This window comes from Malaclemys terrapin, chromosome 18, assembly GCF_027887155.1.
Source record: "Malaclemys terrapin pileata isolate rMalTer1 chromosome 18, rMalTer1.hap1, whole genome shotgun sequence".
Taxonomy (NCBI): Eukaryota; Metazoa; Chordata; order Testudines; family Emydidae; genus Malaclemys; species Malaclemys terrapin.
Window position 1 is genome coordinate 25,505,742 of NC_071522.1, and position 12,958 is coordinate 25,518,699.

A 12,958-nucleotide genomic window follows, 5' to 3' on the forward strand; every position below is an offset into this window, starting at 1 on the left:
TGCCCCTCGCTCCTGCCCTGAGACACCCCATGCTCGTCCAGCCCCAATGCCCCCCCCATCTCCACCAGTGCTCCTCGCTGCTTCCCTGAGACACCCCCTGCTCGTCAAGCCCCAATGCCCCCCAGTTCCACCAGGGCCCCTCACTCCTGCCCTGACCCACAACCTCCTCGTCCAGCCCCAATGCCCCCCCAGCTCCACCAGTATCCCTCGCTCCTCCTCTGAGACACCCCCAGCTCGTCCAGCCCCAATACCCCCCAGCACCACCAGTGCCCCTCGCTCCTGCCCTGAGACACACCCTGCTCGTCCAGCCCCAATGCCCCCCAGCTACACCAGTGCCCCCCGCTCCTGCCCTGAGACACCCCATGCTCGTCCAGCCACAATGCCCCCCTCCTGCACCAGTGCTGCTCACTCCTGCCCTGAGACACACCCTGCTCCTCCAGCCCCAAAGCCCCCCCATCTCCACCAGTGCTCCTCGCTGCTTCCCTGAGACACCCCCTGCTCGTCAAGCCCCAATGCCCCCGCAGCTCCACCAGGGCCCCTCACTCCTGCCCTGACCCACAACCTCCTCGTCCAGCCCCAATGCCCCCCCAGCTCCACCAGTATCCCTCGCTCCTCCCCTGAGACACACCCTGCTCATCCAGCCCCAATACCCCCCAGCTCCACCAGTGCCCCTCGCTCCTCCCCTGAAACACACCCTGCTCGTCCAGCTCTGCCTGTTGTTAGGACTGAGGCACACAGAAGCAACGTGTGATCTCACTGCCGTCTCCTACGCACTGCTGCTTGCCAGAGCCCATGTCTGAACCCAGCATGCGGCGGTGAAAGGCCAATGCCCTTGGCTGCCCGGCAGAGGGTGTTGCTGGTGAGCTCTTACCGGGGTGGCTGGCGACGTGGGGATGAGGGTGGTACTGGGAGTGGACGGAGGGTCCAGGGCCAGCTCTGGTTTAGCTGCAAGACAGAAGGCAGCAGAAGGTGAGGACGCAGCATGAGAAGGGAGCCAGACTGGGGCTCCAGGACATCCCCTCCCACCAGCGTGAGCGGCTAGCACAAGGAAGCCTTGCAGGGAGATGCAGACTTACTCCTGCTACTTTCCCATAGTTGGGACTCTCCTTCCAGATTGTGTTAGGGTATCCTTTCGCACTGAGGTTACCTCTGCAGGGCAGGGAACTCCAGTCACTAGGAAAAGGCAGGTGTTAGTAATGGGAGATTCGATCATTAGAAACATAGATAGCTGGGTTTGAGATGACCGGGATGTCGGAGAAAAACACAGTTCTCACTCTTTTGGTTGGGTACAACAAAGTCAGATACTTTATTTTCTCAAGCAATTGCGTAGAGGGAGAGAGTGCTCCACCAGGGCCCACTTAGTCCTGGGTGAAGTGCAGGAGCTGGTCCAAGAGGTAACTATAACAGAACCGCTTGGAAATAGTGACCATAATATAATAACATTTAACATCCCTGTGGTGGGAAGAACATCTCAACAACCTAGCACTGTGGCATTTAATTTCAGAAAGGGGAACTATGCAAAAATGAGGAGGTTAGTTAAACAGAAATTAAAAGGTACAGTGACTAAGGTGAAATCCCTGCATGCTGCATGGACGCTTTTCAAAGACACCATAATAGAGGCCCAACTTAAATGTATACTCCAAATTAAAAAACACAGTAAAAGAACTAGAAAAGAGCCACCGTGGCTTAACAACCACGTAAAGAAGCAGTGAGAGATAAAAAGGCATCTTTTAAAAAGTGGAAGTCAAATCCTAGTGAGGTAAATAGAAAAAAGCATAAACACTGCCAATTAAGTGTAAAAATGTAATAAGAAAAGCCAAAGAGGAGTTTGAAGAATGGCTAGCCAAAAACTCAAAAGGTAGTAACAAAATGTTTTTTAAGTACATCAGAAGCAGGAAGCCCCTGGATGATCGAGATACAAAAGGAGCACTTAAAGACAATGAAGTCATTGCGGAGAAACTAAATGGATTCTTTGCTTCAGTCTTCATGGCTGAGGATGTTAGGGAGATTCCCAAACCTGAGCCGGCTTTTGTAGGTGACAAATCTGAGGAACTGTCACAGATTGAGGTGTCACTAGAGGAGATTTTGGAATTAATTGATAAACTTAACAGTAACAAGTCACCGGGACCAGATGGCATTCACCCAAGAGTTCTGAAAGAACTCAAATGTGAAGTTGCGAAACTATTAACTATGGTTTGTAACCTGTCCTTTAAATTGGCTTCTGTACCCAATGACTGGAAGATAGCTAATGTAACAACAATATTTAAAAAGGGCTCTAGAGATGATCCCGGAAATTACAGAGCTGTAAGTCTAACATCAGTACCGGGCAAATTAGTTGAAACAATAGTAAAGAATAAAACTGTCAGACACATAGAAGAATATAAATTGTTGGGCAAAAGTCAACATGGTTTCTGTAAAGGGAAATCCTGTCTTACTAATCTATTAGAGTTCTTTGAAGGGGTCAACAAACATGTGGACAAGGGGGATCCAGTGGACGTAGTATACTTAGATAGCCAGAAAGCCTTTGACAAGGTCCCTCACCAAAGGCTCTGACATAAATTAAGTTGTCATGGGATAAGAGGGAAGATCTTTTCATGGATTGAGAACTGGTTAAAAGACAAAGGGTAGGAATAAATGGTAAATTTTCAGAATGGAGAGAGGTAACTAGTGGTGTTCCCCAAGGGTCAGTCCTAGGACCAATCCTATTCAACTTATTCATGAATGATCTGGAGAAAGGGGTAAAAAGTGAGGTGGCAAAGTTGCAGATGATACTAAACTTCTCAAGATAGTTAAGACCAAAGCAGATGGTGGAGAACGTAAAAAAGATCTCACAAAACTAAGTGATTGGGCAACAAAATGGCAAATGAAATTAATGTGGATAAATGTAAAGTAATGCACATTGGAAAAAATAACCCCAACTATACATACAATATGATGGGGGCTAATTTAGCTACAACTAATCAGGAAAAAGATCTTGGAGTCATCATGGATAGTTCTCTGAAGGCGTCCACGCAGTGTGCAGAGGCGGTCAAAAAAGCAAACAGGATGTTAGGAATCATTAAAAAGGGGATAGAGAATATCTTATTGCCCTTATATAAATCCATGGTATGCCCACATCTTGAATACTGCGTACAGATGTGGTCTCCTCATCTCAAAAAAGATATACTGGCATTAGAAAAGGTTCAGAGAAGAGCAACTAAAATGATTAGGGGTTTGGAACGGGTCCCATATGAGGAGAGATTAAAGAGGCTAGGACTTTTCAGCTTGGAAAAGAGGAGACTAAGGGGGGGGGATATGATAGAGGTATATAAAATCATGAGTGATGTGGAGAAAGTAAATAAGGAAAAGTTATTTACTTATTCCCATAATACAAGAACTAGGGGCCACCAAATGAAATTAATGGGCAGCAGGTTTAAACAAATAAAGGGAAGTTCTTCACACAGCGCACAGTCAACTTGTGGAACTCCTTGCCTGAGGAGGTTGTGAAGGCTAGGACTATAACAGCGTTTAAAAGAGAACTGGATAAATTCATGGAGGTTAAGTCCATTAATGGCTATTAGCCAGGATGGGTAAGGAATGGTATCCCTAGCCTCTGTTTGTCAGAGGGTGGAGATGGATGGCAGGAGAGAGATCACTTGATCATTACCTGTTAGGTTCACTCCCTCTGGGACACCTGGCATTGGCCACTGTCGGTAGACAGGATACTGGGCTAGATGGACTTTTGTTCTGACCAAGTATGGCCATTCTAATGATATTATGTCCATCAATGGCTATTAACCAGGACGGGCAGGGATGGTGTCTCTAGCCTCTGTTTGCCAGAAGCTGGCAATGGGCGACGGGATGGATCACTTGATGGTGACCTGTTCTGCTCATTCCCTCTGAAGCACCTGGCATTGGCCACCGTTGGAAGACAAGATACTGGGCTAGATGGACCTTTGGTCTGACCCACTATGGTCACTCTTATGTTCTTTTGAATGTCTGGCCCAGACTGTGCCTGCTGAGGTACTGCAGCCATTGAGTTCCCCCTCTCTTCCAGGTGGTCACCCAGAGCTGAGGGGCCGCGGTACCTGACCTGGGGAAGGGCAGCTCCCCCCAAACTGCTCAGAATGCAGGTCCCCTGGCTCCCCCGAGAGGGCGGTCATTGTCATGGGCTCCGGGGGCAGGGCACTGCACTGAGAGGTGAACGATCCCAGGGGGTAAAAGGGCAGTGCTAACCAATCTCCTAATCTGTGTGACTAGCATTGGGCCCAGGGTTCAGATCCTGTCCCACAGCTGGACACTCACAGCACCCTATGGACAACTGCACCCATCCTGCCCTCACCAGGGTCACCAACGGCCTTCTCCGAGCCGAGGTAGAGTCACCCCCTGCCCTGTGCCCTTCTGGGGCTCCCTGCAGCCTCAGATACAGGTGCTGTGATCACCTGTCCTCACCTGCCTGCTGAGACACCGCTGCCCTGTTAGCACCTCATGCCCTTGGCCAGCGGCTCAAGGCTCTCACTCCCACTGCCTCCTGCAGGCAGCGATTCCCAAACTCAGGCTCCCAGGTGACTCCTCCTACATTTCAGCCACCATCTCAGACTCATTTCTCTGCACCCCTCCTCCTCTGCCAGACCTCCTGCTCCCTCCCCCCCTCGCTCTCTCCTGCCCTGGATGCTTCCTCCGCATCATGGCAGCCTGGGTATCAGCAGGTGAGGGAAAGAGTATCGCTGGCATGAAGAGAGGAGGCTAGGTGCCTGCAACAACGCAGTGCCATGGAGAGTGGCATCGAATGAGATGAGTAATGATCCCAAAGAGGGGGCGCTACCAGACCGTGCCCAGATATCAGCTCCCCTTCCCCTCTCTAGAACGCAGGGTCAGCCCATCTGCCACTGTGGGTGGGGGGGAGAAGACATCCTCCTGCCCAACAGCCTGGTACCTGCTTCCCACTCCAGCTGAATGAAGCCAGCTGGCCAGATGGGGGCAGTCCGATGCCCTCAGCCAGCGGCAAACGGCAACCCCCCCAAAGCAATCCCCCACCCTGTTACCTGCAGTCAGGAGCTGGGTCAGGCAGGGGTTGGGCACAGCCACACGCGTGGGCACAGGGAGTCCCATGGGTCTCTTTGTCTTGGGGCTGGCTGGCTTCACCATTGGCCTGCTGCCCCCAGGCGGCGACTGCTCTTTAGGGGTGGCAAACCTGGGGCCGCTCCGCATCACTGGGGGCAGGGGCTGGGCACTGGACAGAGCAGGGTATGCTGTTGGCAGAAGGTCCACGCTGTAGCTCAAGCCTGGTGCATGCTGGGTAAAGCATGGTGTGGAGAGTGAAGAGCCACTAATGGAGCTGGAGTAATGGAATTTGGATCTCGGTGCTGAAGCCGGTGGGTACAGGGGGTCCTGGCCCAGCAGGAAGGCTCCTGGGGGGGCTGCTGGGGTGCAGTAGGAAGGGGCGAAGGGCTCCATGCTGAGACTCTTGCTGGGGAGCCCATAATGGAGCGGGGGCTTGTGCTTGAGGTCAGAGCACAGGCCGCTGCGGGGGTCCATGGGCTGCGGGGCTGGCTGGAAATCAGGGCTGAGGAATGAGCCAGGCAGGCTGAGCCGGGAGGAGCAGTTGCTGCTAGACTGAAAGAGACAGATGCAGATTACAGAGCGTTTGCCCCTGGACTGCTGGATTGGACCAGGACTGAGAGGGACAGGGATAACAGACAGCAAGGGAGACGGGGACAGAGCCCGCTGCGCAGCAGCACAGGGGCCTGGCACCATTGCCTCGATGAAGCAAACACAGAGGGCAGAGCAATCCCAGGGCCAGAGAGAAGCAGACCAGGATGTGATCCCTGCCTGGAGACCTGCTCACCTGTAGGTGGACATTGGGCGGGATTGGGGCATCAACGTAGCTGGCAGACAGGGCTCTGGAGGCCATCAGTGGGTCTGCATGGCTGGCAGGTGGGGCACTGCTGCTGCCATATAGGGTGTCAGCCATGGGCATGAAGCAGGGCTGCTCTTGGTAGCTCAGATGCATTTGGTTAGGCAGTGGGCGGTGGCCGGTGAAGAGATCTGCAAGGCATAGCAGAGACATGGTGACCCCCATCTCCTGAGGCAGCCCAAGCCCATGCTACTCGGCCCCCTGGGCAGGTATAAGGTTTGCACTCACAGCACAGCCCCAGCCAGAGCACTGGGCCATCTGGGCTGACACACAACCCTGAGTTTAGCAGGCCAATGCTCAAACCACTGAGCTATCCCTCCCTCACATGAGCCTAGGCAGTTGTGTAAGAATTGACTTGGGGAAAATCATTCCTCCCTGCCCCCTGCAGGCAGCCCACCCCTGCACCCCAGCAAGGGGCCACTACTCTTGTGTCAGAGCCCAGCTCTGCATGTTTAAAGCCATGCAGGCCTCCAGCCCACCTTAATCCATCTACAGTATCGTACTCTCCAGGCTCCTGCCTGCCAGAGACCAGGCCCCTTCACCTCTCCTGCCCGGGAGTAGCCCCTGATGCCGGGGGGTGGTCTCAGGGGGAGGGGCTGCTTGGCTCACTCGCCCCTTCCCAGCACCATCCCTCCATCAGTCCCCCAAAGTGCCTCCCTCCCAGGCAGCATCAGCCAGGGCTTTGCACCCTCTCCGGGCCCAGCACAGTGGAGTGGGGTGTTACCGCGGGGGAGGGGGACTCTCTGCGGGGATGCTGGGAATGGGGAAGACACTCCTTAAAGCAAGGGGCGAGGCTGGCGTGCTGCGCCAGGTCCTGCCAGATACAACCCGGCTTGTGGCAGGGCTCCGTACCCAGCTCCCAACCAGTCCTTGTTAGCATGCCTGGCCCAGTTCGGCAGCATAGCCCAGACACTGCTGGGGCTCACAGTCCAGGCCAGTCAGAGACAGCTGCTGCCCCACATGCCCAGACTGGATGAGCAGTGTGCCCACCTGCCCCATGTTCAGACAGGCACAGCGGGTTGCTCCGACAGCTGCCTGTGCCCTGGCATTCCAAGCCTCCAATAACCAGGAGTTGTTACACCTGGCCCCAGACACCCTAGGCTTTTCCACCCATAGTGCCCCCACTGGGAGCAAGGACCAGCTGTCCTGCTTCTCATTCACCCCACAGAACTTTCTTTCCCAAATTCAGAAGCAGTCTCGCCCTTCCCTCCCCCCGCCCATGCTGGGGGAGGCTGATGATGGCAGAGGTGGGGAACTTCCAGAGTATCCCAGGGAGACAGGGTTTTGCTCACCAATTTTTCTGCCTCTAGCCAGGGGCGGCTCCAGGCACCAGTGCACCAAGTGCGTGCCTGGGGTGGCAAGCCACGGGGGGCGGCCTGCCGATCACTGTGGGGGCGGCAGTCAGGGAGCCTTCAGTGGCATGCCTGCGGTAGGTCTGCCGGTCCCACGGTTTCGGCAGCAATTTGGCAGCGGGTACGCCAAAGGCACGGGACCAGCGGACCTCCCGCAGGCATGCCGCCAAATCCGCGTTACCAGCGGACCGCCCACAGGCGCTCCGCCGAAAGCTGCCTGACTTCCGTGCTTGGGGCGGCAAAATACATAGAGCCGCCCCTGCCTCTAGCTGAGGTGAAGATGTGAAAGTGACTAGTGACCCCCCCTTAACAGAGCAGCCTTTATGTCAACCAGTGGCCATTAGGGGGAAAGCAGACACTTCAAGTACACAATAGCCTGAACTTTTCATCTGTCTTCCCTTCAAGGCCTTAAGGTAGTTGGAGCTGGTCCCAAGCCGGTTTTCACTGGCCAGATAGCAAAAGCACGGGTCTGACAACCACCAATCAAGTGTTAACACTGCAAGGACCTTTGTCTGAATGTGTATAAAGGATCTGTAAAATGTGTGTAAGACAGAGTTTTTGTACTAAGGTGCAAAGCTCTCCTTTCTTCTGCAGAATAAAGCAACTCTTCCTTATCCCTGTCTGGCTGTTATTGGCTCTCAGCTAGGTGGACCTGATATTTCGGTAACAAAGGGGTGTCAGTGTCCCCTGGCTCTCCCTCGTGGGTTCTGGGGGCTCGGGGCAGTGGGGTGGGGCTAAGGGAGTTCCTAGCTCCCCATGCTCTATCGTGGCAGCAGCAATTGTGAAATGCTGGAGTTTCTGGTGCAAAGAGGAAAGAGGCAGCTCCGTGCAGCCCCTATACCAGGAGCCCAACCGTGCTGCACACAGGGAGAGGGACACAGGAAAACCCTCCCACGCCACAGGGAGCCACCGCCTGCAGCAGGGCGGGACCCTCCTTCCCTCGCCCATCCGTCCAGCCATGGCAAGTATGGTTCTCGGGGTGAGGCCAGCCTGCAGCACGACTGAGCCTCTCCAGGCTCCATCCTGCACCAGCCTGAGCAGAGTGGGAAACCCCTGGAGAACAGAAGAGAGACATCACCCAGATCTGCAGCCCCAGCTCCAGCCTCCAATTCCACAGGCTGGTGGGGTCAGCATGTGCGCTGTTGAATGGGGTGTAACCAGCTCAGCCAGCCCTGGGTTCCACGTGTGTCCCCTCCCTCAGCCGTGGGTCCCAGGCGTGTCCCCTCCCCCAGCTCAGCCAGGCCTGGGTCCCACATGTCTCATAGACTCATAGACTTTAAGGTCAGAAGGGACCACTATGATCATCTAGTCTGACCTACTGCACAAAGCAGGCCACAGAATATCACCCACCCAAATCCCTAACCTATGCCTGAGTTATTGAAGTCCTCAAAACGTGGTTTAAAGACCTCAAGGTGCAGAGAATCCTCCAGCAAGTGACCCGTGCCCCATCCTTGGGTCCCATGTCTGTCATCTCCCCCAGCCCTGGGTCCCATGTGTCATCTCCCCCAGCCCTGGGTCCCATGTGTCATCTCCCGCAGCCCTGGGTCCCACGTGTCCCCTTCCCCAGCTCGGCCAGCACTGAGTCCCACACATATAATCTCCCCCAGCCCCTGGGTCCCATGTGTGTCTCCACCCCCAGCCCTGGGTCCTACGTGTGTCCCCTCCCTTAGCTTTTGGTCCCATGTGTGTCTCTTCCCGCAGCTCGGCCAACCCGGGTCCCTCATGTGCTGGGTGCCATGTTAACTCCTGCAGACATTCCCCATCACCCCGGTGAGCTTTATCCCAATGAGGCTCCTGGCCTAAGAGTGGTGCTGGGGGATCAGGCCCTGCCTAGCATGGCAGTGCCAGGCTAACACCCCGCCGGCGGTCTGGGTGGAGGTTTATTTTCATTGTAGGCTCTGAGTCCCCCATGCCCGTGCTCTAACCTTGCGTGTGGCCTGTGGCTAACCACATCCTGCAGCCTTCCCGAAACCAGGCCCCGTGACCCTGCTGCGACTCCGCTCTCCCTTCCTGTCCCCATCTCCAACCCCACTCCTTCTGCAAGCTCAGACAGGCACAGCACAAAGTGCTGGGCGGGCAGTTTTGGGCCTGCCACCTCCATGCAGGGAATGACCTTCGCCCTGTAACCCCCCCCTCTTCTGGGGCAGTGCCCAGCACATGGGGCTCCTGGGCTTCTAATGGACCTGGCTGAGCACCTAGCCCCAGCCACTGATGATGCTAGTGCCTCATGCCCCTTGGGAAGGGGCCCTGTGCCACACGCTGCCCTCTGGGGCCCCATTAGAGGCAGATCAGAGGAAGGAGGGCCAGGGTGGAGTTGGCCTTGGTTATGCACTGTGCAAACCAGTGTGCTGAGGACATGTGCTCAGGTCTCCGGCAGGGGTCGGGGCGCTGCAAGCCCCACAACGGGTTTGCTGGAGAGGAGGCAGCCTTGTGCTCCGTGTGAAGGCAGGCGCGCAAGGGCAGCCAGCTGCCCAGGCGGGGTTGTGCCCAGGCATCTGTACACATGGCACAGGGCCATGTCTGACACAAGCCCCTGGCAGTGGGTCTCACTAAGCTCAGCCTCTCCAGAAAAGGAGGGATTTGAGGGGCCTGGGCTCCACTAGGACTGTACCTCGGTCCTACAGCCAAGTCGCTGTCCCCCTGGGAGCTGACCGTCTGCCCACCGAGCCTGACAGAGACGCCCCTCCCCCAGGAGATTTCCTCAGCCCCTTCACACATACACCTGCAGCTCTGTTGGATGTCTGCTGCTTTCCTGCTTCCCCTTCCACTGCCCTGGGAGTGCTGTTTATAGCACAGCACTGCCTAGCATGAACCCTTGGCTGGGAGCCCAACCCCCGACCTCGTGCGGGTGCCGGTCCCCAGGAGCCTGCGGCAGGGTGTTCGCCATGTGCTGGATCCAGGGATGCTGTAGTCCCCATCACAACCCAAGCCCCAGATCTCAGCACTGCCCTGGCTTGGGAGAGCTGATTGGTTCTCTCTAGGGTTCATCCACACTGGAGCTGGAGGTGCAATTCCCAGCTCGGGTAGATGTACATGGGCTAGCTCTGATGGAGCCGGCACGCTGAGAACAGCAGCATAGCTGTGGTAGTGCAGGCCGGCTGCCTGATGACAACCCCATCTCAGGTCCCAGGTACATGCTCAGGTGTCTAGCCGCACCGCTGCTGCTACTTGCTAGTTGTCTCATGTTAGCTCAGTCAAAGCACCAGTGCGTGTATGTCTGTCTGAGATGGGACTTACACGTCTCCCTGCAGTGAAGCCGTAACCTAGAGACCAGAGGAATTGTGTCTAGCAGGGAATGCACTAAGGAATGGGGATCCCAGCAGAGCCAAGAGCTTGTTTTGACACCAGCCACCCTGGGGGAGCCCCGGCATTAACCAGCCACCGGCCAACCCCACCACTAACTGACCTTCTCAGCCTCATGTCCATTGCAAACTCGTCAGCACAGCAGGGTCCTAGTCTCTAGGGTTCAGCTCCCAGCAGCTGCACAGATCATTCTGGATGGGCCTCCCTGGGCTCTGACATTTCCTCAGGCTGAGGCCATCTGGGGAGTGAGCCCTGTGGTGCTGCCACAGAAAACACTTCTCTTCTCTACAGAGATGATAACCCCGGAGGCCCCACTTTCACCTTTGTAAAGTTGCCTCCTTTAGGGACACTCTGGTGGGTGCAGGGGCCCAGGGAGAAGAGAGGAGGGACCCAGGTGTTCAAGGCAGCCATTCTGCACCCACTTTGCACAGGTGTGAGTAACTCACTGCAGGGCAGTGCAGAGTCAGGAGCCCGGCCCCTGCCTGTGCCACTCAGCCATGGTAGTGGGGTCGTGGGGGAGGTGTTGGGGTGGGCGTCTCGGGTTACTCGGCGCAGTATTCCAGGATCTCAGCCATACAAAGTGCGAAGCCCCTCAATCACCCACAGAGACGGCAAAGCCAGCCTCCCCCATCTGGTCTTCCTTGGCAGAGGTGCTGGGCTGTTTCCATGGCCAAGGGAATGAGCTGCCGGCACAGCAGGGGGTTGTGCAGATTGTTGTATTTTAGGCATTTCCCTGGTGCTCAATTCGATTCCTCGGAGGAGCTCTCCAAGTGCACGACAGAGACAGGCAGCAAGCCCTGCCCAATTGCTTCTCAGTGCAGAGACTGTATGTGCCCCCCTATCCCTCCAGGACAGTCTAATGCTCTCCCCAGACCCCTCTGTCCCAGTCACGCCTCCCCTCCTCCCCCTAGCACATGGTCCTGGGCACTGGCTGCTGTGTCCCACTGAGACACCCTGGGCTGGTGAAGGTAACTATGGTGGGCTGGAGTTCTAGCTTAGAGCAGGAGCTCATGCTGACAGCCCAATACCTGAGCTCCCAAACCCTTTGCCCCAGTGACAAGAGTACTGGGGCTGTCTTCAGTAGAGTCCCAGGGGGCGGTACAGCTCCTTCTTGTGTCTTTTCCACCCTCCCCAGCTTCCAACTCAAAGCCCCTTCAGTGCCATCTATGGGCTTTAACCCCCCCCCCCCCAGTCCGTGGAGAAGGGAGGGGCTGTCCTTCGGGACAGCCGGGGTAGCCCAGCCCCACAACAGTCCCAAGAGCAAAGAGCAGGGTCCTACCTGAAGAAGGATGCAGACAGCAGTCAGACACCAGGCCCAGCTGCTCCCCTGGTTCTGCCATTAGGACTTCTCCATCTGACTCAGACCCCTCTCCCACACACCCTAAGGGCACAGGGTGGTTCCTCATTCCGGACTGGCTTCTGCTCCTTGACTGACAGGCACACAGCACCGTGACAGGGCCCAGGCTTATCCTCGACTCAGGCTTTGTCTCTCCCTCCTGGGCTTTGCTTGTTTTATTTCGCTGCCTGACGCTTGCGATGGGGCCAACAACCCCCCAGGCCCACCTCACTCTCCCCACAGCCCACACTCTGCGCATTTCGGTCTCCCAGCACTTCCAGAGCAGCTCAGCTCCCACTTAGTCCGCTCAGCCAAGCGGCCAGATTGTCAAAAGCAGTGGGCACCCAGCAGCTCCAGTTGAGAACAGCGCTGAGCACCTGGAAGTCTGGCTCCAGCAGCCTTCCTGGCAATGGGGGTGTTGCGATGTTCCCTATCCCCAGCAGCCCCCCAACACACACCTCTACGCACCCCACTACACACACACACACACACACACGCACTCACATTTCAGGTTTTTCCAGGGGCTGTGATCCTGGATTATAACGTTTTTGGGGAAAGGGATGCGTCATTCCCTTGCACTGGGTAGAGTCCTGGCTCTGAACAATTCTCTTCCTATTTGCATGCAACGAGCTCCCGCACTACACCTTTGCCTCTCCCTCCATCCCAGGCCTAGGAGCACTGGCCAGGCGGGCACTGGGCCTTTGGTGCCCACTAGAAATACGGCTTAAGACAACCAGCCTCTCCCAGCAGGAGGGTATTTTCCTCTCTGGCTGTGCTCAGCAGAAATGCTACGACTTCCTACAGTCTCCATGCAAAAGCAGCAGCAGCAGCACAAGCCCAGAGAGAGTGAGCATGAAGGGACCAAACTGAACTGCTGCTTCAGCTCAGAGCCCTTGCTGGGCTGAGTGGTCACTCCACCCGTCCAGCACGCCAGGCTCTCCCCAGGAAAGACAAGAAAGGAAACATCTTGGAGAGTATCAGAGGGGTAGCCATGTTAGTCTGGATCTGTAAAAAGCGACAAAGAGTCCTGTGGCACTTTATAGACTAACAGACGTATTGGAGCATAAGCTT

The 12,958-nt window shown here is 55.9% G+C and overlaps 1 protein-coding gene across 2 annotated transcripts in view; it reads right to left on the bottom strand.

Moving 5' to 3' along the window:
- The window catches only part of MLXIPL (MLX interacting protein like), a 67,477-nt gene that overhangs the window by 23,133 nt on the left and 31,386 nt on the right, over positions 1–12,958 (bottom strand). For both annotated transcript variants that reach the window (XR_008442704.1, XM_054008449.1), the window contains exons 8-10: positions 5,828–6,027; positions 5,025–5,595; positions 872–945 (exon numbers count right to left, since the gene is read on the bottom strand). Coding sequence is in view for 1 of the 2 variants with exons in the window: in XM_054008449.1 (XP_053864424.1) it covers positions 872–945; positions 5,025–5,595; positions 5,828–6,027 (845 nt within the window). In the remaining variant the exon portion in view is untranslated. The remainder of the gene's footprint in view (positions 1–871; positions 946–5,024; positions 5,596–5,827; positions 6,028–12,958) is intronic.